The 25,574-nt window shown below is 39.1% G+C and overlaps 1 protein-coding gene across 6 annotated transcripts in view; it reads right to left on the bottom strand.

The window, feature by feature from the left end:
• LOC120552159 (RNA-binding Raly-like protein) overlaps positions 1-25,574 on the bottom strand; it is a 101,938-nt gene that overhangs the window by 53,844 nt on the left and 22,520 nt on the right. For all 6 annotated transcript variants that reach the window (XM_039789941.1, XM_039789942.1, XM_039789944.1 and 3 more), the window contains one exon: positions 3,394-3,667. In XM_039789941.1, coding sequence (XP_039645875.1) covers positions 3,394-3,649 — 256 coding nt within the window. In that variant the 5' untranslated portion in view covers positions 3,650-3,667. Of the gene's footprint in view, positions 1-3,393; positions 3,668-25,574 lie in introns of those variants that run through there.

The following is a 25,574-nucleotide window of genomic DNA, read 5'->3' as shown; positions in this document are numbered from 1 at the left end:
AAATATTTTTGATTATGTCTGCTTTCTCAACCAAAAACAAGCAATCATACGTGAAGAGAGTCAAATGATTTGCAGACAAGTAACAAATAAATCACTAGCACCATTATTATGGATATGGTAGAGTGTTCACTGGCTCTGACTGGCGATGGTCCTGCTTGCGATTAGGTTTTAATAACGGATGTGTTTTTCTGCTTATGCACTGATTACAACATCCATAATGCCAAATATAAAACTAATGAAAGATTTAAAGAGCAAAAACACATTAGCCGACATTAATCAGGAGCTCATCATTACATCTGTTTGTCTTTATATTGTCAATAGATTGAGATGCATTAAATGTTTCATTAACCGTTGATGCTATATTTTTCAGAAAATCAGTTTTTAGAGTAAACATCTGATATGTTAAGTGTGAAAATGTAACATTCTAATAATCTAATAAAGCGAGACATATCTGTATGTAGGTACATGAGTATGTGTCCAATGTGGTTTTGAAGAATTCTAAAAGCAGCAATACCACAGGCCAAGCAATCGGCCCGTTCCAAACAGGCACATTTTCAACGGGCACTGTACTAGTATAATTTGAATAATGAAAAAAAAAAAAAAGATACTAATCAAATGCTGAAATTACTATTCCAATGTGTATTTTTTATTAATGTGTTGGCTAAAGTTAGCAAATCTCACCCTTCTTGCCTTGGCCTTATAATTCACCTTTGAATATAATTTGAATATTAAAAGAAACAAACAAATGAAATTCGAATGAAATTCGAATGGTATTACAGAGGAAGATTGACAGCTCTAATAAACACCTATCCAAACCATAGAGAGTTTATAAAGATGGACAGCTTAACAGCTCCCCAAAAATGAAGCCAAAACATCTCGATCGCCTCCTGGTGTCCCAACTACAGTATAGGTCATAAATCCCGCACATGTTAGCGAATAGGACATGGACCAAACTAAAAAGCGAATGCCACATACATTTTTTTCAGGAGATTTTGGCTTCACTTTTGTACAGTGGGAGGAAGTGGACACATGTCCTCCATCTGTATATACAGTCTATGATTCACACAGACAGGCCTTCATAAACAGCCATCATTTTTACAATAGGAAAGATAAATAAGGAAACCACTTAGGTCTCTGCAGCTGGATGGATTTTAGAAGAGGCTGGGCCAGTCAAGTCAGATTATTGGTTTAGTGTTTAAGTTGATAAAGGCAGACCGATAACCTGCAAGGCTGATGCAGAGGAGACACAACAACCTTCATATGAGCTCTGTATTTTCTTATCTTTCTTTAAATACACAGTTTTACCCTGTATATTAGTTACAGCTAATGTTGATTAACATAGGAGTTAACAATCTGGGGAATTTTGTTTTTGCCTTTGAACTGGGTGTTCATAATCTTATATAAAACATTCCTTCTTTAGAACTACAAAAGTCTGCCCTAAGCATAATGTATAATAGAGTATAATAGAGTGTATGAGCTCTTAGAAAGATCATCCTCAAGCCACAGGACAAGAGATGACAAACGCGAATGTCCACGAAGACACTATCTTTATACCAAGACCACGGCTGAACCAACACTCTTGCTTCCCTAAGATTGGACAAACACCCTCAATTTAGTTACACCTTATAATGACGCAAAGCCCCCAGGCTAGTTCTGTCAACAAAAGTGTGTTGCACCTCACCTGCACCTCAACCCTCGTGTCCACCTGTATATGGTAATTTATTATCGTCACTCCCCAATGCCTGCGGTGTAGGTTGGGGCTAAATGCCAAATATCAACTACTTCACATAATAATCTCAGGCCCAGGAAGTGCACTGGACTTTGAAGCCAATTTGACATAGTGGGCAAACAGTGGAATAACAACTTCTGTGTGTGTGCTGTGATGCCATTAAGACCAAAAGAAGACTTTTTCCGATAGACTTAGATGGTGAAAGAGGCGTCTGTAAATCAGTGGATGTATTTTTTTGAGCGTCACAACCAACACAAAATGATGACTCGTTTCACTATCAGAACTTCATTCATTCAGCACGATAACATTTGGAAAGTCTAGAAGAGCCGCAAGATTAAATCTTTTACTCCCAATTTAAGTTAGACGCGCTAAACCGTCTCCGCCTCAAACTCTGTATCTAGTTCTCTTTATACATCCACTAATAATCTACTTCAGTTCCTAACTAAACTTCCATCTTGTTGTACTACTCTCTTTGATCAACTCATACTATATACATTTTAATTTGTAATATGCTGACACCTTTGCAGCTTTACTCCCTGGAACACATTACCCGGTTGAAACACCAAAGATGTTGCTCTCTGCCACGCCTCCATGTCCACCTTAGGGTCCCCTTGTAGGTTTCAAATCTATGTTCCCTTTGGGTCAAAGTTATCATCATCACTCCCCAATCTCAGCTGGGTAAGATTGGTGTATCACTGTAGAGAGTGACAAGGTCAGAGCCTAAATGCCAAATATCAACCCATCCCACATTCGCATAATAATCCATTCCAGTCCCTCACTTAACTTTCATCATGTATTTCTACCTTAATCATCTCATGCTGATATTTTTTAACTGTGTAACTGATATTTGCACTCTTTCCACTCTGGACCCCAGGTTCCCTAGTTAACACCAAAACACGTTTCAAGTGCTTTAATCAAAGGTCTGTTGCCTGCATGCAGTATTATCCAGTCGTGATTATTTTAATTTAAGTTTTAAAGCAGTAAGGTCTAGGAATGAGCTCTGCTGCATCTTTGCAATGCATCCCCAGGCTTCACAAAAATGTTTTAACAAGATAAGGCTCAAGACGATGCTCCTCACAGTCAAAACTTATTCTGATTGAGCAAAACAAATGTGAATAAAAAAACTTTCATAGTCAACATCCACAAAATAACAACCCGTTACAAAGTGCATGCACAGTAGAAAAATCGATGCTTGCACAGCATACTGTAGGTGCATCCCAATGCCACTTAACATATAGTGCTCTAAGTAGTGTGTCTCAGGAACTTTGACATACTTTTTGCAAGTTGCTGCCTGGTAGATGTTAAAATCAAACTGTGCTTACATTCATTAGCGGATCAGTTACAGGATTCACCAGGGATTTTCTCCAAAAAGGTGTGACTACAAACACAAGACACGTCAGCATTTAGGAGCCTAGGGAAGTTCTAAACTAAAAGTCTGAGAGATGTTCGAGGCATTTTGTGTTCCCGAGAGAGACCATCCATTCCTCTAGCAAAGAACAAGCTTTAATGAAACATTCTGTATTTCAATGGGATATTCTTTTTGTGAAGTGACGTGTAGACTGTATCTTACTTGCCCTTCATGAGTTTCTGATGGAATCTGCAATGCAAGCAATACAGAAAAGTTCTCACTAAAGAGAAAACAAGAGAAAGCTAAAAAGACTCACCAAGAGGCTGTCCAGCGATGATACGGGCGTTTTCTCCCGCCACAGCTGCTCGGGCGTTCCTCTCGTTTAAATACTGTACGAAGGCGTAACCTTTGTGCACAGAGCAACCCACTATCTTGCCGTACTTGGCGAAGATGACCTCTATGTCGGTCTTCTTGACGATGGCTGTGTTGAGGTTGCCGATAAAGACTCTGGAGTTTAGGGAGCGCGGGTCATTCTTGTTGGTCACGTTGCTGGTCTGGAGTTTACCAGTCATTCTCCTCCAGTTGCCCTCCTGGGACACAGACAGAGGGGGAGGGGAGGACACAGCTTTAGAGGTATGGGGCAGGCCAACTCCAGCTGAATCTGCTAAACACTATGGAACCCCAAATTGAAGATATTACATTGACAATAAGACATTATGAAATAATCATATAGAAAAATATATATAAATTAACCGCTAAACTACTCAACTAAAAAAACAAGTGTAATTTTATCATTCTTATTTACATATTACATACCGTCAGCATCCCAGGTGGCCCACCAACCGCCCTGTAGCTTACTAACATAGCTAACTCTGTTGGCTAGAGAAACCACAGAGAAGACTGGTTTTGCTCTTCAGAGTTATGTGATTTACTGCCAATAAAAAAAAGTTTAATTAACCAGTTAACTTCTTCCATTAACATTGGCTCTTCACTTTGAACTCATGTTACGCTAGTTAGATGGGGAGGTAACGTTAGGTAGCATGTAGCCTACAGAAAGCAACAACTGCCACAGTACCACATTTAGCACAATAGCTCATGTTAGCTAGAGCAACAACAATGTCAAAGTAATTCTGAATGAGCAAACTAGCTGCTGCTATAAATAAACACAATACAATAATAACTAACTTCTCTTTTTTATTAACTTTACAAGGCTTTACATGCTACCTACTGAGCTAGCTAACTAGCTAGCTAAGCTAGTTTGTAAACTTGGGTTAACTGGTTAATTCAGAATGTGTTGTGAGCAGTGTTGTGATTTCAAAGATGTTTCTCAGAGAAATCACACAACTCTGAAGAGCAAAGACAGTCTTTCTCTATGCTGTCTGTGACTGCCTGTTCCATACCGAAAAAACAATTTGTTCTACGCATGGTCATAGATGTTTGAGCCTTGAGGTTAGGCATTGATGATGAGGGTCAGGATAGCCTATTGGTCAGGGGATAGGCCACTGAACGGATTGGGTTTTGGGTACGGAGCAGGTAGTGACTCTAAAGGTTAGCCAACAGGAGCTAGCTAGTTGGCTAGCTGGCAGTTGCTGAGCCTACTGAGAGCATGTGACTGTCATGAAAAGTGACATTATGAAATAAATATGTCACTGGTAAAAGTGGCATTAATAAATAAAAACAGACTTGAAAAGGGAATTTTGAAATGGTAATTAAAGTGAATTATGTAAAAATTAAAATAGAATGATAATAAAACAAACAAATTTTAATTTCTTAAATTACTTATTAGATTAAACTAACTTATTTATAGGGTACATTTATTCATTTGATTGTTTATTTCACAATGTCTTATATATTGTCTTTAATACTGAACACTTTAGGGCTCCATACACACAATGTATGTACTTGAATTTGCTGTTTGAATCTAAATCAATTTATTTTATATAGACACTTTATTGTTGATGAAGGCTTTTGTTGATTGTTTACCTTATTTCATTTATGTACAAGGTCATCTGCCAGTCAACTGCTTACCTAGGCCACATTTTCGCATGTTTGAAATATTACCACTCTATGGCTGAGTGAGAGAATTAGAAGGAGCAACAATATGTGAATGGCACAGCAGTTTCCTCTGCTTTGTGAGAAACCACATACAGTAGCTGCCAGTGGAAGGACAGCTTTGCTATCTCGATACCCATATTGTTGCATCCCTAATGCTTTGTGTGTCGTTTCACAGAATGCGGAGGCTGTAATTTATGTTACTGTTTTATTCAGACTTTTTGTGCTGTCGAGTTATCAGTGCACATTACCCTCAGCTTGTGTAGGCCTACCCTGCAATTATTTCTAAGTGACCTTTTCATCACCCGAATGTTTTTATACAAGATGATTGGCTGCAGGATCAGAGAAATGATATATCCCAAGGAAAGGATGCACTATTTCTAAGTCTATATTTTATCACAGTAGGCATAAATTAGATAACAATGTAGATATATCCCACAAATTTCTATTTGCTTTTCCCCTTGAATTTCTTTTTTTATGCACACACATCATTTCGTTTTTACATCCCAGTTTTGATTACAGTTTATATTCCAAAATGGATTACACCTTGTGCATTAAATACTGTGAAATATTGTGAAGAAAACACTGAATATTCAATATTTGTCTCCTCTGAGTCTCTGTCCCTGACACACGGTGATAACAACTACTCAGCCTTGAGACGAAGAACCTAAATAATGGATCCAATCCTCAGTAAATAGGATTAGTAACCAAGGTAACACTGATGTTGTTGGACACACACACACACACACACACACACACACACACACACACACACACACACACACACACACACACACACACACACACACACACACACTTTGTTACAGGCACTCTTTTTCCTTGATCCAACTTAATTTCCCGATTGCAAGAGGCTGTAGATCCTTACAGCTCAGCCTCCCTGACTTGACACTGTGTGGCCTCAGTATCTCCACAATTACACAAAGTAGTTTTATTGTGAAGTGCTACACTAAAATGGGTTAATTTAGCTAATTATAGCAGGGCAGGAGATTCTGTTAAAAAAGACTAGATGATGTAATTAACAAACTGAGTGATGCTTACATTCCATCATAAAGCCGCTCGCTCTGTACCTACAGTAGATGATGAGGAAACTGACCAGTCATCCAGGAAATGTGTGAGCAGCCAAGTGATTTACAGAGAGAGATATTCTCGCTCAGGCATCCATTACACCTGAAACTGAGATCATGCTAGACATTCAGCTGCTCATTCATGGATAAAAATATTATTTCACTTGGCAGCACATGTTTTTAGCATTACATCACATACACTATAACATCCACTGCGGGTGTGCGTGTGTGACGACTCGCTGTTTACTGTGCTGCATTGGCTTGTGTTAGTTTCTGCGTGTGGGTGTGTGTGAATAAATGCTGCTCGCCATCTCTCAAATGGCCTTGACATTTATCAGCAGCAGACACTGGAAATTAATGTGGCGCCAGCGCACACACATACATGTGCTAACTCAAATGAGCCCCACAATAGCCACCTAACGGTAGTTTAAGCCCACGATCTGACACCCATCCCATATTGATGTCTGTGGACAGGTCACAGGGAACATGACAAATCAGTGGAGGAGCATTAGATTGCCTCTCTCGTCAGATAAATCAGGAGTGGGTAACGGTCACAGAGCCCTTTTATGGCTCCTTACTGTTATATTTCATGTTGTCTCCTCTGTTGTTTTCTTTAGAACAGGACACTAATTTATTCCATCAGTGGTTTTCCTGCTGACCTTGCCATTTAGTTTATTTACAACCTCCATTAAGCTTCTCATCCCATGAGGTGATAGCGTCATGAGGAGAAACATGGGGAAACAACACAGGAAGTGACAGGCACTGGGAGTGTAATTGGCATAATAATTGTTCCGACTTGACATTTGTTATAAGAAAAAAAAAACACAAAGAAGAGCTTCTTCCCAGAAATGCATTCTACAAACGGCTTCTTTAAAAGGAAAAAAGGATGACCTGGTGTTCAAAAGCCCACTCTTTAAAAATGATTACAACTTATACAGTACTGCCTTTTTGTAGGTAAAGAGCAAAACGTCTTCATATTCACTTTCATGCTAGTTTGATCATGTCAGAATAGGTGTCACATTTTTCAAAAGGTGGATGTCTCCTTTTAGAATGAAACACTTGGCTCTTGTGGCATTACAGAAAATTCTGGCCTCTAATACACCATAAAAAAGCATCCCGATTTCATGCCAATGATAAAGAAATATGGATAAGGTCAGCAGGAAAAGCACCAAGCTTGTGCGGTTGACAGCGCTGCTGGGTTGGGAGAGGGGTTGAGAGGAAAAAAAGAAGAAAGGATTTAGTAGAATAGTAGCCATATTACTGAGTTGTACCTTGCTCTGTAATGCATTGTGCCTCGGTAGACAGGCTCTTAAAAGGTTGTTGTTTGGGTCTGGCCACCTGCCTGATTTATAGAATCTTTTTTCATGGAGGGTGGGAACTCATTGAATTGATTCCTTCTGTAATTTCCTACCACTCCACCATTGTACATTTCTCTCCGCTATGCCTCAGCCACTCTGCTCTGAATGTTGCCAAGGCAGCTTGACGGTTTGAGAAAAGGCTGAAGAAGCTGCTCAGTGAGACTGAACAGAGAAAGTTACCCTGATACACCTTTTCCAATGGTGTTGCTGCCATGTACTGCAGAGGTGGAATAATTGCTTCATGGATTCCTTCATTTATATCTTGTCTTAAAACGTGTCTCTCTGCTGGTGAAAGCAACGGCAAAACCGGGAAATATATTCACTCCATTTTGTAAATCAATGCCACTGTTTGTATTGTAGGCTGCAGAGCATTTCTGTGCTGCATCCAGCCAACATTTTTGTGAAGCGTGGTTAGAAGGCGAAGCTGTTCTACTGCACAAAGACAAACTGCAATCACAACATTTTGTCTGATTTGAAGGGAAAATAAATGTAATTGAATATAAACAGGATAGTGGTCTTAAATGCCATATCCACGGATTAACCTGTCCCTTGAAAAATGTGTTACATTTTCATGATAGAGTGATAAAAACCTAATTTTCCCAACATTTTTAATAAAAGAAAGCAAAACAACTTTAATTCTGCCCATCAAGGGTGCTTGAAGCAAGTAAATTACAGAATTAACATCCCTATTTATGTCTATCACAACTGAGCGATTATTTTTTTCTGAGCAACAACATCTCTCGATTTAGTGGAGTTTTTTAAACCTATAATGATGTGAAGGGATGGCAAGGGTTGTGTGCTTTTGTATACTGTACTCAACCATAGAACCCAAGCTATTAAAGTCTGAAAGGTCTTTCATAATCTTTTTCCATGCAGGCAGGTCTTTCAACATGAAAGCTCAGATAAACGCACTGTATACTCCCTATCCAGCACCAAGCCTGACAAAGTTAGTGACTAGCTTACTGACATATTAGAGCATTTAGCAGCTAAAAAAACAACAGAAAAGATATGTTTTTCATGAGATAGTAGAGAACAAATCAGAGCTAAAAGGGAGTGAACATTGGATTGATATAGCCAATGTTCCTTGCGGTAAAAGATACTGTAGTTTTCTTCTTTTTTTTTCTTTAGACATTGAAATCCCCACAGTGGCTGAATCAGACTGTCCTCTGTGAAAACCGCCCCCATAAGTCGCTTGTTCATGCAGCAAAATTACGATCCATTTTTACGATTTTAGTGGCGGTGTCCTCTAGTGGCTGCAGTAAATATGACAGGAGCAGAGCAGGAAGTAAGGTGGATGAGTCAAACAAACACAGGACTTTCACCCAGTAGACCAAGGTTCATGTCCTGTTTGAAAATAAAAAGTAAACAGTATGTTTTTTTTAACTTTACTGATCTACGTTACTGGCGTTGATGGCAGTGGGAATAAGATTGAGCTTGGGCTATACGTTACAGCTTAATAACATACTTCATTCAAAAACTTGACCTACTATGTGGACTTCATGTGCAACAAGGTGCAACAGAGGATTTATTTCTTAAGGAAGCTCAGGTCATTTGGAGCCAGGGAGGAAAAACTCAGTCTATTCTTCTGCTCCACCATGCAAAGTATTCAGCAGAACGGAGGCTCAGTCGGATTCAGTGGCCTCTCAGTCCAACTGAAAGCCAGGATACTATGGATCTGCTCCAAGGTGGTGGGTCAATATGTAGAAAACTCCTTCTTAAACATCTGCACTAAACTCCCCACCCTTGGACTGTGCTCCCATTTAACTCACAGACTGTGATCATACATCCCCCCACCGTGACTGTGATCATAACAATCAATACATGTTTAGATGTAGGATGTATGAATGTGCGTGACACGGGAAAGAAAAATGTTTATGTTATTCTGTAGATTGTTTGGAGAATGTGAAGCAAGACACATTTCCGTGCGAATGGACAATAACGTTTGATCTTATCTCTTGCTACCGTTTTTTTTTTTTACATACTTATTAAGAATACTTTTAACTTGTATGTTTACCGTATAGTTATGGTCTCTGGACCATATAACATATGTCCCTCATACGTTTTATCACAGTCTTTCTCAGCCTTCTCTTACCTGCAGCTAACCTGATTTCACTACAAATAGTGGCTATATGTGCTTTGCAGCGCCAACCTTTTTTTCTTCCTTCCAAACTCTGCTCTCAGAAAATAAATTAACTATATAAAAAAAGCCTGCAGCAATGATACAATTAGCTAAGATGCAAATGGAGCCATTTCTCAGTTGGCCCTCATTCACCTGCAGAGGGGAAACTGGATAAAATGAGGTGGGAGAAACTCCTGTGTGCCGGGGCACAGAAGATGATATACGAATGGAATTTGTTATTGTCCAGGGGGGAGTCTGCTGTTTGTGATGGACAGGGGAACACCTCAACTGCAATGACAAGATTTAATTTCTTTCCATGGCAGTATACAGGTGCACAGAGTTGAAACTAATCTGGTCAAACACAGTGAGCTGTTGAGCGCAAAATAGATCAATCTCTGTCTGCTCTCAATCCAATTTGATCGGTAAGGAAAGCACCGGGGTGTTTTATGACATAAAACCCACTCTGCATGATTGTTTTGAAAGCTTCCTCTCCACTATAGAACTTAGCTCCATGGGATGCTTAAAAGCTTTCTCTGCACAGTGCAGCGGAATATCCCCATCTTCTCAAAATAGGCAATCAGACCAATTGCTAATATCTGTTTCTGAGCTACCAAACACAATCAGAGTGCTTATGAGCACATCAGGCATATGTTGATTTTTTTTAGGACAAAATCAACATATAAACAGGTCGGGTAGCAAGGTGGTTAATGCATATTCTGTTGGTTATAGCAATGCATCATCACTTATTAGATGTTCTGAATGCAAATTATTATCTTTGAGACGTGGTGGAGTGTAAATGAAGGATCACAAAAGGAAGAAGAGTAGCAGTGCGAAGTAAACTGAAGTACACTCCTCTGGGAATAAAGTGTTAGTAAAGCTCTGCACTTTTTAAGTAGCAAACTGCATTCACTTTCAGACTTTCATGCCTATTGAATTCGCTCAAGTTATATGCTACAGTAAACTCTTTCTTGAGGGGCTGCAGACTGATACAATGTTATGATCATCTCCTGTATCACCCTATATCATATACAGATTGATACCAGCAGTAATATTGTAACTACAAGAGTAACTTAAACAATGACTGCAATAACTGCAAAGATACACAAGTTTGCATGCTGTCATGACAAAAATGATCTTGGGCCTAGTCCACATGTACACAGGTATTTGTTTTGGCCTTTTGTAAAACTGCGTTTTAGGTCACTGAAAATGGATCTTTTGGAGAACTCCTGCCAGGGTGAAGATTTTCAGAAACTCTGTTTTCAGCGTTGTCATGTAGACTAGAGTAAAGTTTATGGCTTGTTAAAGGTCCAGTGTGTAACGTTTTTAAGTTGTTCATTCTCAAAATCTGTGTTGCCCGTTCACAAACTTGTCCTTTTCATGAATATTTACCACCACCATCAATACCAAGTATTCCTATTGGCTTGAAATGTTACATTTGTGTTTGCATGAACTAGACGCTCCATATTTATGCGCCATCTTGAAATACGTTAGCCGGTAAGGGACATAGAGGATAAACTGCTCCGCCTTTCAAGTTTTCGCTGTCACACGATAAACTCACAGGTGCTGCTAATGCTGCTAATGGGTATCGTCGCTTCCCGGCCCCCGGCAAGTTTGAAGAAGGAAACATGGAGGACCACATGTATTCAAAATCCAATTTTCAGGAACAGGAGTCTTCTTCTTCGCCCAGAAAAAGAAAAAGGATATTGAAAAGAGCAAGAGACCGGCGTCATCAGAAAAAAGTGCAAAGGCTACCGTAGCTTTAATACGTACCTTGAACTGTGTGGCGCGAGAGAGTTGATTGCGATATATGATCTCAACGCTAGACGGGTGTGTGCTGTGTGATGTGGCCAAAATAGCGCTGGTTCTAACACACTAACAGGATTTTTGTTTACATGTTTACACATAATTGTACAGTTACTCTTCCACTGTATTGAGGAACAGAGGTGTCCCAATGCATTATGGAGCGATCAAAGTGCCATTGCAGCCAGGTAGTCTTCCGGTAATAGTTTTTCTTCAGGCTTCTGCTCAGCCAACATGACTTTAGGGTTAGGGTTATATCGCCGTCTTTTGTTTTGGCATGCTCTTGACATTGCATTAACGTGTTTTTGTGTTTTTATTTGGAAGAGATATTTTGAAACAGTGCTTGTGTGGATGGGATTTTTTTTAGTACGAAGGAGGGAGGTCAAAAATACCTGGCTTTGTGTGGACTAGGACTTAGACAAATGTAAATGTAGTGTATCAAACTACATATTACTGCGCACTGTATACCAGCTGTATACCTCAAATGGTCCGTGTTAATCAATTTTAAACGTGCAACAACTCAATTTCCGACAATTTCGGGGAGCTGAAACAAGCTGTAAACACAACACTGACATATATAATTAATTAACTATACAAAACTTACTTTGTCTGTCTGCTGCCAAAACCAAAATAGTAAAGTTGCAGGTCAGAACTAAAACAATTAACTGGATAGAGTCGGGTGATGATTCTCTGTGGGTTCATCACTACGGGATACCTTTTCCATTTGTAAAAATAGTGATTATAGCTGCTATAAATCAAATAATATTGAAATGATAGCAAGCACAACAGATCATATGGTCCTTTGTTGACATACTGTAGAGGTGCAATGACAACATTTCACTGAATGTTAACAGGACAAAATAATTAGACATGCAGTGCCCCGCTGTTCTGATTGTTGCCACTTGTTGCCTCTTGTAACTATGGCAATTCTGCAAATGAATATCCTGTCTGGTGCAATTACATTATAACCAATAATGATCAGTAAACTACATTAAAAATGTATACGGAGAAACTGATGAAAAATGTAAAATGACATAACCGAAACCAAAGTGTTTAAACATGCTAAAATGCTGTAGAGACATGCTTTGATTTGCTGAGTCTAATGTATTTGGCCGTTGACCGTTCTGCTCTCCTCATTAAATCTTGATGTGTCATCATTAGCGCTCCAAGTTGCAGCTGCAGCTGGGACAAATTTTTAATAGGGGCACATTAGCATTTATTAACATCTACTCTGCAGGAGAGGTAAGACAAAGTTCCAACTCTTCATTAGGAGTATTAATATACACTTTAAAAAGTATTTGACTATACTGAAAACACAAACTGCAGCCCAGGCTTCTGTATCTGAAAGAGTCATGGAACCAAACAGCAGTGTGTTTTGTCAGAGAAGGAGACATTGCATTTAATCTTGTTCTCAGCTCACACAATTAACAGCAGAAGGATATTTCTTATTTATGGGCACCCCTGTGAGCCACGCTGTGCTCAATAGCCTGTATTGTAAGAGGATGGCAGGCAATTTTTTTTGGCTTCAAAGGCTTGGCAACAGCTCAGTGGAATTTAAATGACCTTAAAATTCACAGGTTTCGTTTACGGAGTTATTATGCAGAAGAATATTATCTGCATAGTGTAATCAAAAACTGCACTTTGCTCATACTGTGGACTATGCATATTATGTTTTGAGTCAGTTTCAAAGAGGTTATAGAGACGATATTTTTGGCATGGCCCCTGTATGGTGGTGTTACACAGAGGGGCTGGTCGGCCATCTGTAGCCTTGCCATGACCTACAGTATGTGTCGCCTAGCAGCAGCTTCCCTTGCCCATAGCCCCGCCTGCCGTTAAAACATTTTGACGAGAAGACGCTTGCCCATCACCCTCCTCGGGTTTGCGTACACATTTCTGCTGCTGGTGTAGCACCACGTCTGCTGTGAAGTGCAGCTGCCCCGACCACACGTTCACACCTCTAGCAACACAATCAATCAAGTCACCGGAAATTCATTAATTTCATATTGATGTAAGCAGCCAGGGAAAGTCAGCCTACACATGGAGAGTTGGCCAAGAAAAGTTGGCCAAAGCTCTGCTTTATGTGGCCATCAGGCGTCGATGGGCAGGTTTTTCTGCTTTGCTGTTTCCAATGTCACTTTCATTTTTATTCATATCCACTTTGCCTGCCAAGTGCAAAATGGAGGATAACTTTATTCTAATCATTCATCGCTTTTCCACAAGACAGGAATAAACATCTCAGAACTATTAGTATTCAGAGCCATGGGTAAGTCATTTTACACAATTAGAGTTTCTCAAACCACTTGTTGGGCAACTTAAAGACTACAATATGTGAAAATGTGTAAATATAAAATAGGAAAGAATCCACATAGTTTACTTTCCTATTAACTCCCAAAGAAGAAGATGTTAATCACAGAAAACAGCATTGACAGTTCTGCGTGAAGGGACCTGTAGGATACGTTTGCCGGAGACATCGGTTTGAAACATCCCTCAGATGGACTTTGATGATACAAATCTCCATCATGTTATGTTTGTTATTGCCTGGCTAAATGTTCAAAGGTAGCAGAAAATTTGTGTAACGCATTGACAAGGAAAAGAAAGCTAACTTCAAATAATCCCCAACACTTCAAAAGCTTCTTCATGGTTCGGTGACTAATCTTCAAAGTCATGCCAAGGATTGAACCGATAGTGCCGCTGTGTATAGCGGGTACAAACATTCCTGTCAGCACCACTGAGGTGTGAGGTGTAGAGAAAGGGAGAGAAGATAAAACCGAAAGCTAATTGAGACAAAGTCCGTCCCTTGCCTGTGTGAAATACAAAGCCCCTGGCTGAAGACATTCGGTAATTACAACTGCCAGAGAACCAATCAGTCAAATGAATACGTCATTAGAGGTTGCAGCCACACATTAAGGTAAATTAGGGAATTATTGGTGATCCTGGAGGTTTATCCCAGTCATTGTGGATCTTACTGTAGATCTATTTTACCTCGTTGCTGCCTTGTGCATCACAGTAATCTCAAGAAATTAGCTGGAGAAAAATGTTACGCCTTGAGAGAAATACTTGTTACAGACTAAACTTTTTCTGCACCTGTTGAATCAATATTCCCCTGCTAACTGAGATCTGATGCATCCTTTGACCAAAAGAGGCTGAAATAACTTAACCACCAAATTACTTTAGTTGTTATTAGGACTTTTAATGGCTCTTTTATTCCTGCATGAAGTACAGTGGTGTGGCAAATCACATCTTCTCTGTGACTGTCTGTGTTAATAGCAAGTGGTATCAAAATGGTGAGTTACTGGTTGATGCAAATACTGTCAAGATATAGTCCTTAAGATAACAGTTAGTTAGTAGTTTTTTTCAAATTCATTTGGCATTCAAACTCATAATTCACACACCAAAGTTTGTTTCCTCTGTGGAGAAAGGCAGACTTTCTGTGCATGGTTTGTATGAAAGGCCTGGACCACTCGTGATTTTCATTCATACCTAAGAGGAAATTCTAAATACAAGGAAAAATGTGAATGTGACAAATTATCTTAAATGACACAAATAACTCTGTTTGTGTGAGTGGAGTTGTCTTCTGCATTTTGTGAATCCTGCGCATGATACGTCTTTGGTCGTCCAGTAGGAACATATTTTAAATCCCATGCATATGTGGCGGACTCAATTTGTTCATTATTATCAGCCTCCCTCCATTCATTCCTCCCAAACACAGGCAGACATATAGATATGAGCTAAAACATATAGACTACAAGATAATAAGTTCAGAAGGTCTAACACATTGTGTGCATGTTTGTATATTTATTGTTGGCTTTGCATAACCCAAGAATAACCAATTCACGTGTTTCCACCCCTCTTTAGTTTTATACAAACAGGTGTAAAATCTAATATTTTCTTGCAAGCATGGAGGGATTCGAGACAATAGCAGGGCTGTTCAATTCATTTGACTTCAATTTAAAATGTGCATATCAAAACAGCCTCTTGTAGTTAAGGGCATGATTCCCAAAAATCAAAGGAGACTTAGCAGGACCTGCTTCTAAGGGCTGAATCTCAATAACCCACAGGTCCCAGAAGAGCCACAACACTACTAAGAATATGACACATCTCATATTCTCACTAATGCATGTTGTGAATTTAGTGTCTTGCAGAAGAGCATAAAGAAATAAATAACATGTCTTAGAGAGGGAAATTTAATGTTCAACAGCTTCATTTAATTAGCTGGTTGCATCTTGTGGTGTCTCCATTAAAAATGGCTCCCACCCTCTCTTTCTGTATATAGACAATTCATCACACCCCCCTCAACCCCTCCCCATTTAATTTCCCTTTAATTGCACAGTGTTTGTAGTTTAACAGTAAAGAACAATTAAAACCATCTAAATGTTTGCTGACAGCCACACTCTTTAAAGAGTTCACTTACTGTCTAAATAATTCAGAATAAAGATGAACTGCAGCGACAAAAAGAGAAGCTTGATGAAGGGGCTGATACCCCATTTTTTTGTGTCTCTTAATATGTAAACAAAAATGCAGCAGGTTGTAATTGCTCTAATTGTACCTATTCTAAACCAGATAAACCACAGATCACTTACTCCAAGTAGTAATTGCAAGGCACAGTTGCAGATTTTTTAAAGCGTTTGGTAGTTGGAGCCCAAGGGAACCCTTAAGGGCCTCCCTGGGCAATGAAGCCGTCATCATGCTTCATGAAGTCTAGCAGTATTTTTTTCTTTTTCTTGCCTTGGCATATTTCCATTTATCAGGTCTACTGACGTGCAGAATTAGAGCAGCAGACTTCAGTAAGATGGAGTCTAATGTTTGTCGAAAATAAGCAGACATTGAATATACACACAAACATGGATACACACTCAAATGTGGTGAAATACACAAACACAAGGATATGTGCATACACAGATGTGGAAACACACACAAGCTGACGCATAGGCACTCACATAGAACACCGCAGACAAAAAGCGATGGAGAACCTCACACGGCGGACCAATCACAACCCTTGAAGTAGAAGTTTTGACAGTTTGACAGCACATGCTGCCTTTGGTGTAGCAGAAGAGGCTTATGGAATCTGTCTGCTGCCCTCGACACTTTTTCTCCTCTTAGAGTAATAACATATGGCTTTATGCATAACACTACTCAAGCTTGAAAAACTTCACTTCTATGAAGACAAAACAAACACAATATAAAAATAGACATTAGAAAAATATCAACACAGTGCTGGGGTTCAGAAAGCGGCATTATCATATCCATTTGAAGGGGTTTCTTTTCAAAATAAGACATCAATCATTTGGAAAATAAATGACACACTCTCTCCGAATGATTTCACAAAAAACAAGGCTCAGAGGTTACTTAAAAAGCTTTTAAACATCATATCTGAGAAGGTATTTATATCTGAGCAAAGAACCATGTCTGTGTTAGAGGTAATAACTGAATATCAAAAAGGATTTCATGCACTTGAAATGACTAAAACCCTTCATTTCCTCTAAGCACCATACTGACATGTAAGCCTTAAAGCCAGAACACATGATGACATAGTAGCTGTGCATGAATGCTCACATCCTCATAGGAGCAATATATGAACTCAAACATTCAAAAGGCAAAAGTTCTTATGAGGGGAATGTTGCTTTGAGGGTGACTGGCCACCTTTAAATGGAATAACCATTGGGGTTGTTTTTCAGACAGCCTGTCGGTGTGACAATTATTTCTCATTCCCAAAATGAAATCCCTCTCAATGTCCCACATTCTACATAACGATTACTTAAAATGACTCGTCCCAAAAATATCTGTAGAATAAAAAAATAAAAATCTGGAGAAAAAAAAAAACGGTGACACATGAAATCTTATCCACGACGATTAGGGGCTCTATATCTGTCAAATACTAAAATAACTTCAGGTGAAGTGAACTGCTACACCTTTGATCCTCCTCTCTCTGTCTCCCTCTCAAGCCTTATCACATCATCCATTTCCTCACTTGTTTGTTGCTGTGAGTGACACCTCATACTCAGCATTATACAATATCTGTCAGATTGCATTATTAATGCTGATAGAGTGCCGGATGAGTCGTCATGTGAATAAACCGCTGCGGCGTAGGAGGGCGGAGGAAGGGGTGCCGAGAGGTCACAAAATGATCAAAGAATTGTGAGGAGATAGATGACAGATGGGGCGGGGTTTTTTTCTCCTCGCCACACCAACCCCAGAGAGTTTTAAATACATAGATAAACAGCTTTCTCATGGAAGAGTGAATCCTGTTAATTGTCATGCTGGTGAAGTAATAGCAAGTATTACACAACAATAAGCCTCCCTTGTGGATTCTCTTTTTTTATGACACAATCCTGAGATCACCGTAAAAATGAATCACAAAAAAAAAAAAATCTAATTCCAGCTTCTCACGTGCTGTTGTTGCAAAGTTATGGACTTACTTTAATAGAAACTATAAACACTGTCATGTGATAATCATTGCGTGCTGATTCCCTCCTTTGACTTGCAGAGTTGAAGAGGATTAAGCCTGGGATCCCTTCATAGCTAACCCAATAATACGTGAGACAGAGCTGCAGGCGGCTTACTGTTAACTGTCTCACATCCCTCTGAGGAGCTCGGACGTACTGCATGGACATGCCTGATGTTTTTCTCTTCATCACCTCTGTATCACTAAATCTACTACTTACACATCTACTGCACCCCTCCTTCAGCCTCCACATCATGGCTGTACCTACACCAACAGCTGAAGAACGTGTTTGTTACAAGCATGTTGCTTAAAAAGCTTGTTGTTTCTGACCTGTGAAAACCATGTATCTACAAAATGCCACCTTTCCATGAGCTAATAAAAACAGACATGTTTTCAAGCTTTGTGACAGTTATTATGTAACTTAAACTGCAATTATATTTTCTCAGTCCATAAATGAACACGAAATTCTAAATCACCAAATGTGGAGATACATGGTGACACTAGCCACTCTCTACAATTTTTGACCATATAAATGTATGTTCCTGGATACCCATACCCCCTCTTTAATGACTCAAAAAAACATACTTATTTTATCAGCTTGATACGTTGTATCTTTTACTAATTCTATGATCATTTCTTATGGACATGATTTTGAAGGAATGACGTTTCAGGAAATATGCATTACTCAAAAGGTTCTCAGAGCCCCAGTTGTAAATCGTGGTTATACGGGGTGTAGTTTCATAAGCTCTATATCTGTACAGTAATTGGTGTTGACAGTGGTATTTATGCAGCACTAGTGGGGCAACTCTTTTGTTTATATGTGGATCATAAATTTAACATTTCACAACAAAGACGAAATGGCACTGGCCGAAGAATTCCTCAGTTTACAAGGAATATCTTGACTTGTCAGCTAAAAATCATATACAAAAGTTGACCAAAAATCACCCATAAACATGGGTTGATGTTTAAGTTATTTGTTCATTCCATAGGTTTCGTAGAAGCAGTATTGTATACTATCAAAGCCACGGCCCCAGTCGGCTTAGCAGATAAAGAAAAATAATAAGTAATAGTATAGAACTGCAGCACATCTCCCCTTGCTCCCTGGCTTTGAAAGTGTTTTGGTTGTTGTCTGTATTCCAAGTTAGTCATCAGAAGTCCTTGGCTACATGACATACATTTTCAAGTCTATCACTCATGACAGCAGCAAAGCGTTCACAGTCACGGCACACACAAATTTAACCTAAGAGATTTTTCCTCTTCTCTAACAAAACATATGATGCTGTCCAATGAGTGTGAAGAAAAAAGAGAAAAGAAGTGTGAACTGCACTTCTTTCTTAAATTCTGATAGTCTACCACAAGCATGCACAGTACAAAAAATCTGACTTTGTCAACAGCGACAATCAACATTTCATTCCTGCTTACCACAGATAGTGGCGATGTTTTGTCAGGACAACAACAGAAATAAAGAGAACATGATTGGGTCTTGGGTAGGTGGAGTTAAAACTTGAAGGCAGATACTAAGATTGTCCAAAACAAGTGAGAGAAGCTACAAAAACAAGTGTTGTTAATATGTGTCTTCAGATGTTCTTGTTGGCATGGAAGTCTGCAAACCTCACAGCTAATAACATCCATCAATTTAAATGTCTCTGCTTTGGTTATGAAACAACAGAATCCAACAGAGCAAAGAGTGAAATGTTTTTACTGAGAATCTGAAGTATCCTGCTTAATCCATTTGGTTATGGCGCGTTTTGGTTATGAACATTTTAATGACAAAGCACACGTTCCATTATTCAGTGTGTGGAAGACGTGTGGTGACTTTTCCTCATTCTAATGACTCACGTGATGAAAGTGTATTTGGGTGAAATAGACGGGAGATGAAAAAGAATATGAAGAAAACTGAAATTGAATGTCACTTTCAGAACAACATGAATAAAATAACAGAAAAGAAGTGTTTTCTTTTTCCATTAATATTAAAGTGTGCCCACTTTGGTTTATAATCTGTATGCCTGTGTCATTTTTCTTACAGTGACGAAAACCTGATGTGGTGCCCAAAAAATGCTGAAACACCATTTACCAGTGATGATACTTTGGGCCGTTGCTTTCCAGTGGCTTAATACAGTCACAATTAATAGCTTAAAGCGCCCATATTATACTCATTTTCAGGTTCATAATTGTATTTTAAGGTTGTACCAGAATAGGTTTACATGGTTTAATTTTCAAAAAACACCATATTTTAGTTGTACTGCACAGCTCTCTCTCACTGCTGCAGCTCCTCTTTTCACCTGGTTTCTGTTTTAGCTACAGAGTGAGACCTCTTTTCTTCTACTTCTTCTGTACTATCTTTGATTGCACTCGCACATGCTCAGTAGCTCAGATGTAGATCATGTCAGTTAGCTAGCTCCATAGAAGCAAAAGACAGGCTGTTTCTCCAACTTCAGTCAGTTACAAGGCAGGATTAGCTGGGAGACTTCTAAATGAGGGAGCACATGTAAGTAGTTCTTTTGTAGATTATGGTGAACTTGTGTGTGTTGTAGCAGTGCTTTGCTATTGAGAACGAGGTACCATGCTAGTGTTAGCATTAGCGTTAGCATGCTAACGCTAACGCTAAGAGCTAACGGTTGCTGTTAGCCACCTCGTTTCGGATTGTGACGTCACAGTCCGAGCCGATTTTGAACAGCTCACTAGTAGACTGAAGGCAGGATACATTCAGAAACCGTATCTCACTCAAAACAGCATGGATGGATTTTTTTCAAAGTTTGTATGTGTGTGGAAGCACCAGAGACACAAAAGAACACCCCAAATACCAGAAAAAGTGTTTTTTTCATAATATGGGCACTTTAAATTTTCCCAATGATGTATCCAATAATTTTGTACCCAAAGCATTGTGAGACTGATGAAGTAGTTTAATGTCCATAAATGGGTTTCCTTAAATCATCTTATTCCACACTGTCTGACAGTATCATATATATTCTGTATCTGCTTGTTCCTGCTCTTCGTTGGAGCTAAATGAGTTTAAACTGAGTGAAGTAATTAAACCTAAGACTTAATTTTTTTAATTGTTTGTAATATTCTATCAATTAAAATAATGATATAAAAAAATGTTTTTGAATCATTTTATACACACTTGTTTGAAATGTTTAGATTCTTTGGAAACTTTGGGATCTCAGCAAACAGTCCAGCAGTCAAATTAGCGTGAGTGACGCAAGGCCAACATCTGCATCACTTGCTGTCTGAAAACCCCTTTAAATCTCATGCTAACATGCTAATATAGTCACAATGACAATGCTTACGTTTTAGTTCATCCTGTTAGCATGCTAACATTTGCTAATTAGAACTAGGCACACAAGGAATTTGGTCAAATGTATTGAACAAATTAAAATGTTAAAAAATGATGGCAATTCCTTAGCTGCTAGCGTGTCTAACAATACAAATGTGCTTTTTAAACATGAGTAAAACACCTTACAACCTAAAGATTCATCCACATATAAACATTTTCTTTCATTCTGTCTGTGTCCATAATCTTCTAAAAGAAGTTTGAGTTTTATACAAAGACCTGGAGAGTTTTATGTGCATGCAAACTGAACATCTGAAACTGAATTGCTGGTGAAGGACATGTAATGTGTTCACTGTAGATACTCAAACAAGCAGATTTCTCCAGACAAACATCTTCAAGGCTCACAGAAATACATGGGCTTAAGGTAACTTTTTTAAAAAGACACACTTACAGTACGTTTTATTCCCAATGGATTCAGTAAAGTACAAAAACATTAGCAGGGGGGGCTTCTCATTTTGAGAAACTAGTCAGTCAAATAAGCTTGCTTTGAGTCATCTCAGTCATCCAGGTGGTAAGACATCATAAACCAACAGAAGCAATACAGTCATGTGTGGAGTAGAAAACATTATCTTCTAAATGGCTTCATGTGACATCCGATGGTAAATCCTTTGTATTAATAACCCACGACAGCCGCTGGACGAGGATGTGTTGGAGGACACCTGCTCACATTCATCACCTTCTGCGTGTGATGTCACGGTTCCAGGTCGTGTCCCAATTCCTCGGACTAGGCAAGTGGGGCGAGTTGGAAAAATGCCAAGCTATTGATTTTATGGCAGTTGTTCGAGTTGAAACAGAGTTGTAAGTAGCAGACTATTGTTGCAGCACCCATTCAGCCTCCAGCCTGACATACAGCACAGTATATGGCCTCTTTATCACTTCTTTAAAAAAAAAATAATGTTTTCATTGTAATTCTTGAAAATGTATTTGTCATCCATGGGCCCACCAAGTCTGGATGCGATAGATTTTACTCCCCTCTACAGTGAAATGGTTGCACAAATACTCACAACAAAGAAGATGTTGTTTTTCTGGTGTTCAGTTATACAGTCTTGGTCTTTGTTTTGAAAGAAGCATCTCAATCCCCTGACTTACCTTATACTTTTCAAAAAACTCCAGCCAATTAGGGATAGGAATTACAGAAGTGTGATTTTTGCTTTTGTGTGATATTCTGGTGTATTTTGGGTCTGCTTTTTTTTGTCAACCTTGTTTGTGACCAAGGCAGTTAACTGTTTTTGTTGTGCTTCTGTTCTTGGTTTTAGATTTTGCTGTTACTGTAACGGAAGGTTTGGATTATACCCAGTTTTTGTTCAAACAGGATGGTGAGATTCTCTGAGGTATCGGTGTGTGGGTTTTCTAGACACCTCAATGACAAGGTTCTAAAAACCGAAATGTGTTTCTCTTCAAGTGTTGCAAAAACTCAAGTCTATGTAGTCATGTCTGAGAACATGATAACCAATACAGGCAGATTAAGAAAATGTTACTCTATATTTCATGTCAACACCATACCCTTGTTTGTTAAAACCAGGAATACACACATTTAAAGCTATATCATGGAAGTACAATAAGCAAATTCTCAGGCTATATGAAGTTTCATGTACCAACACTAATACTAAATTAATATACAGCTCATATGTTGTCAGTAAATGTAAAAGGTCAGTTACATTGTGTGAAAACCAGTAGAAAAAATATTGCTTGTTTGAGAATGCACAGTAAAAATACATGATGTGGCTTGTAGCAGCAGTTCTGAGACTGTACAGATCCAGTCATGACTCAATAATGTACTGAACAATTTGGTGGAAATTAAACTAATTTACTTCCCTTACAAGGACATTATGATTACAAAACAATTGCATAGGTCAGTGCAAACATTTAGGCTCATACTTGTCTTTATACAGTAAGCATATGGAAGGCTATGCCCCAAAGAGTTATCACTAACACCCCTATGTGTCTATTAAATGGGCACTATCCCAGGTGTTCTTCAGTGAGAAACAATGTTTTTTTTTAGCCATTTCAGTAGAAATATTAATGGGTTTAATTAAAAATGGATGACAATAAAACAAGCATTTCCCTAGAGATGTTTTCAAAAGATGCCATATTGTGCTCTACAGTGCTTCAGAAAAGGATTGAATCTTAATGTTCAGCTGAATTTACCAGCCAGTGTCCAAAGGGGGTATGTGTATCAAAACCCAACTGTGTCTCCAGATGCTACATTCTTTACCCCTCTGCCGGTAATCAATATGAGTGCTGAAGTCTGCTGGTTTGTGCCGCTGGGTCATGTTTACTATGCAGTGTATATAGTAGAGACAATTCTCTAGTTGCTGGCGTAAAGAATTCTGTTTGAATAATACAGAGCAGGCAGAAACTGATGCTGCGGCTACCGTTCTGTAGTTTAGTGTGTTGGTAAGTACTGCACTTGTTGTCTGTTGACACTATATGGTAATGCTACAGCGACAACACATGTTTTTGAGTATGACAATGCTATGGAAATAGAAATACAGGTTATGTTGACACCACAGAAAGTAAAATAACACTGCAATCATTTGGTTTTCAGTGTTTGCAGTTTTTCGTATCGCCTTCATTTTTCACAACTTGATTGTAAAACGTATATTTGTCTCATCATACGAAACATTGTGGCCCAGGCTTGTTTAAAAACGCTAAGGTCAAAGTGTTTCAAACTGTTTTACTTTCTGTTTCTTGGCATGCATATAATCAGTTTTATTCTTTTATTTTACATTGTTATTCAATGTCAATTCAGAAGCGTCAGACTTTCTTTGAAGTGTTAAGGTATTAAAAGGCTGACTGAGATGTTAACATGCAAGCAAAGTTCCCTTGGTCTTTAGAGTTTTCTTTGTGGTGTTACAGAAATTATCTTAAGTTTGTTTGGTTTTAAAGGAATATTGTGGTAATTTGGAAAATAAGCATATTCAGTTACATGACAGGATCGACGCCACTCCGATGTCTGTGCATTTACTGTGAAGCGAGAGCTAGTAGTTGATTAGTTTAGCTTGCCATGAAGACTGGAAGCAGGGGGAAACACAATATTTTGTAGTTTCATGGGGAGTTACATGCTACAACTATTTCTTGTGACTTCCTGGAGCCTTGTTATCACAGTGAGATTCTAGCCACCGGTCCCCAAGAAATCACACACAGCTGGTGAATGCGATCTGATAAGATCCAAATGCAGACAGACTTGTAAAGTTCAGGGATTTATTGACCGAATGAAGGTACAAAAGCTTATGGAAGCAAGAGCCAGGCAAGGGTCAAAACTGGGAAGGCAGTCCAAAGGAACAAACAAATCCAAAGAGGGCAGGCAGAAAGTAAAAAAAAAAAAATAGGAAAGTAACAAGTCTCAGGCAACAGATTTCAGAGGCTAACACACAAAGGCATGAGATACATAGCAACTCCAACTATCTGGCAGAATACAAGTGGAAATGAACTGCTAGATGTACTACTGGGCTGATTAGTAGAAATGGGAAGCAGGTGAGTGGGCGGGGAAGGTCTGGTACCTGGGACCGCAGGGAAATGGGGTGATTGCACGGCTGATGAGGGAAAGTGGAAACAGGTGAGGAGGTTGACGAGGGCATTAGGCATCTGGAGCAGGTGGGAAAGCCTGAGGACATATGGTCGACAGGTAGAGAATGTCAATGAACAGGTTTATACCCCGTTTACACGTACATGGTTATTTCGAAAAACTGAGACATTTCCCTCCGTTTGTGCCCTTTGTTTACACGCACACGCAAACGGAGAATTCGCCTCGATTCGCCTCGAAACGATTCTTTCTAAAAACTCTGGCCAGAGTGGAGATTTTGGACGTCACAGTCCAAAATGAGCTGGCTAACCACAACCGTTAGCTCGTTAGCATGCTAACCGTTAGCATTAGCATGCTAACGCTAATGCTAACGCTAATGCTAACGCTAGCATGCTACGTCGTTCTCAATAGCAAAGCACTGCTACAACACACACAAGTTCACCATAATCTACAAAATAACTACTTACATGTGCACCCTCATTTAGAAGTATCCCAGCTAATCCTGCTTTGTAACTGACCAAAGTTGGAGAAACAGGCTTTCTTTTACTGTCTCTAGAGTTAGCTAGCTGACATGATCTATATCTGAGCTACTGAGCATGTGCGAGTGCAATCAAAGATAGTACAGAAGAAGAAGATGAAAAGAGGTCCTCACTGCAGTAGCAAAACAGAAACCAGGTGAAAGAGGATCTGCAGCAGTGAGAGAGAGCTGTGCAGTACAACCAAAAATATGGTGTTTTTGAAAATTAAACCATGTAAACCTATTCTGGTACAACCTTAAAAT

Source organism: Perca fluviatilis, chromosome 22 (genome assembly GCF_010015445.1).
Source record: "Perca fluviatilis chromosome 22, GENO_Pfluv_1.0, whole genome shotgun sequence".
Taxonomy (NCBI): Eukaryota; Metazoa; Chordata; class Actinopteri; order Perciformes; family Percidae; genus Perca; species Perca fluviatilis.
Note: the sequence above shows the minus strand (reverse complement) of the source record. Positions and strands in the feature narration are given on the sequence as shown.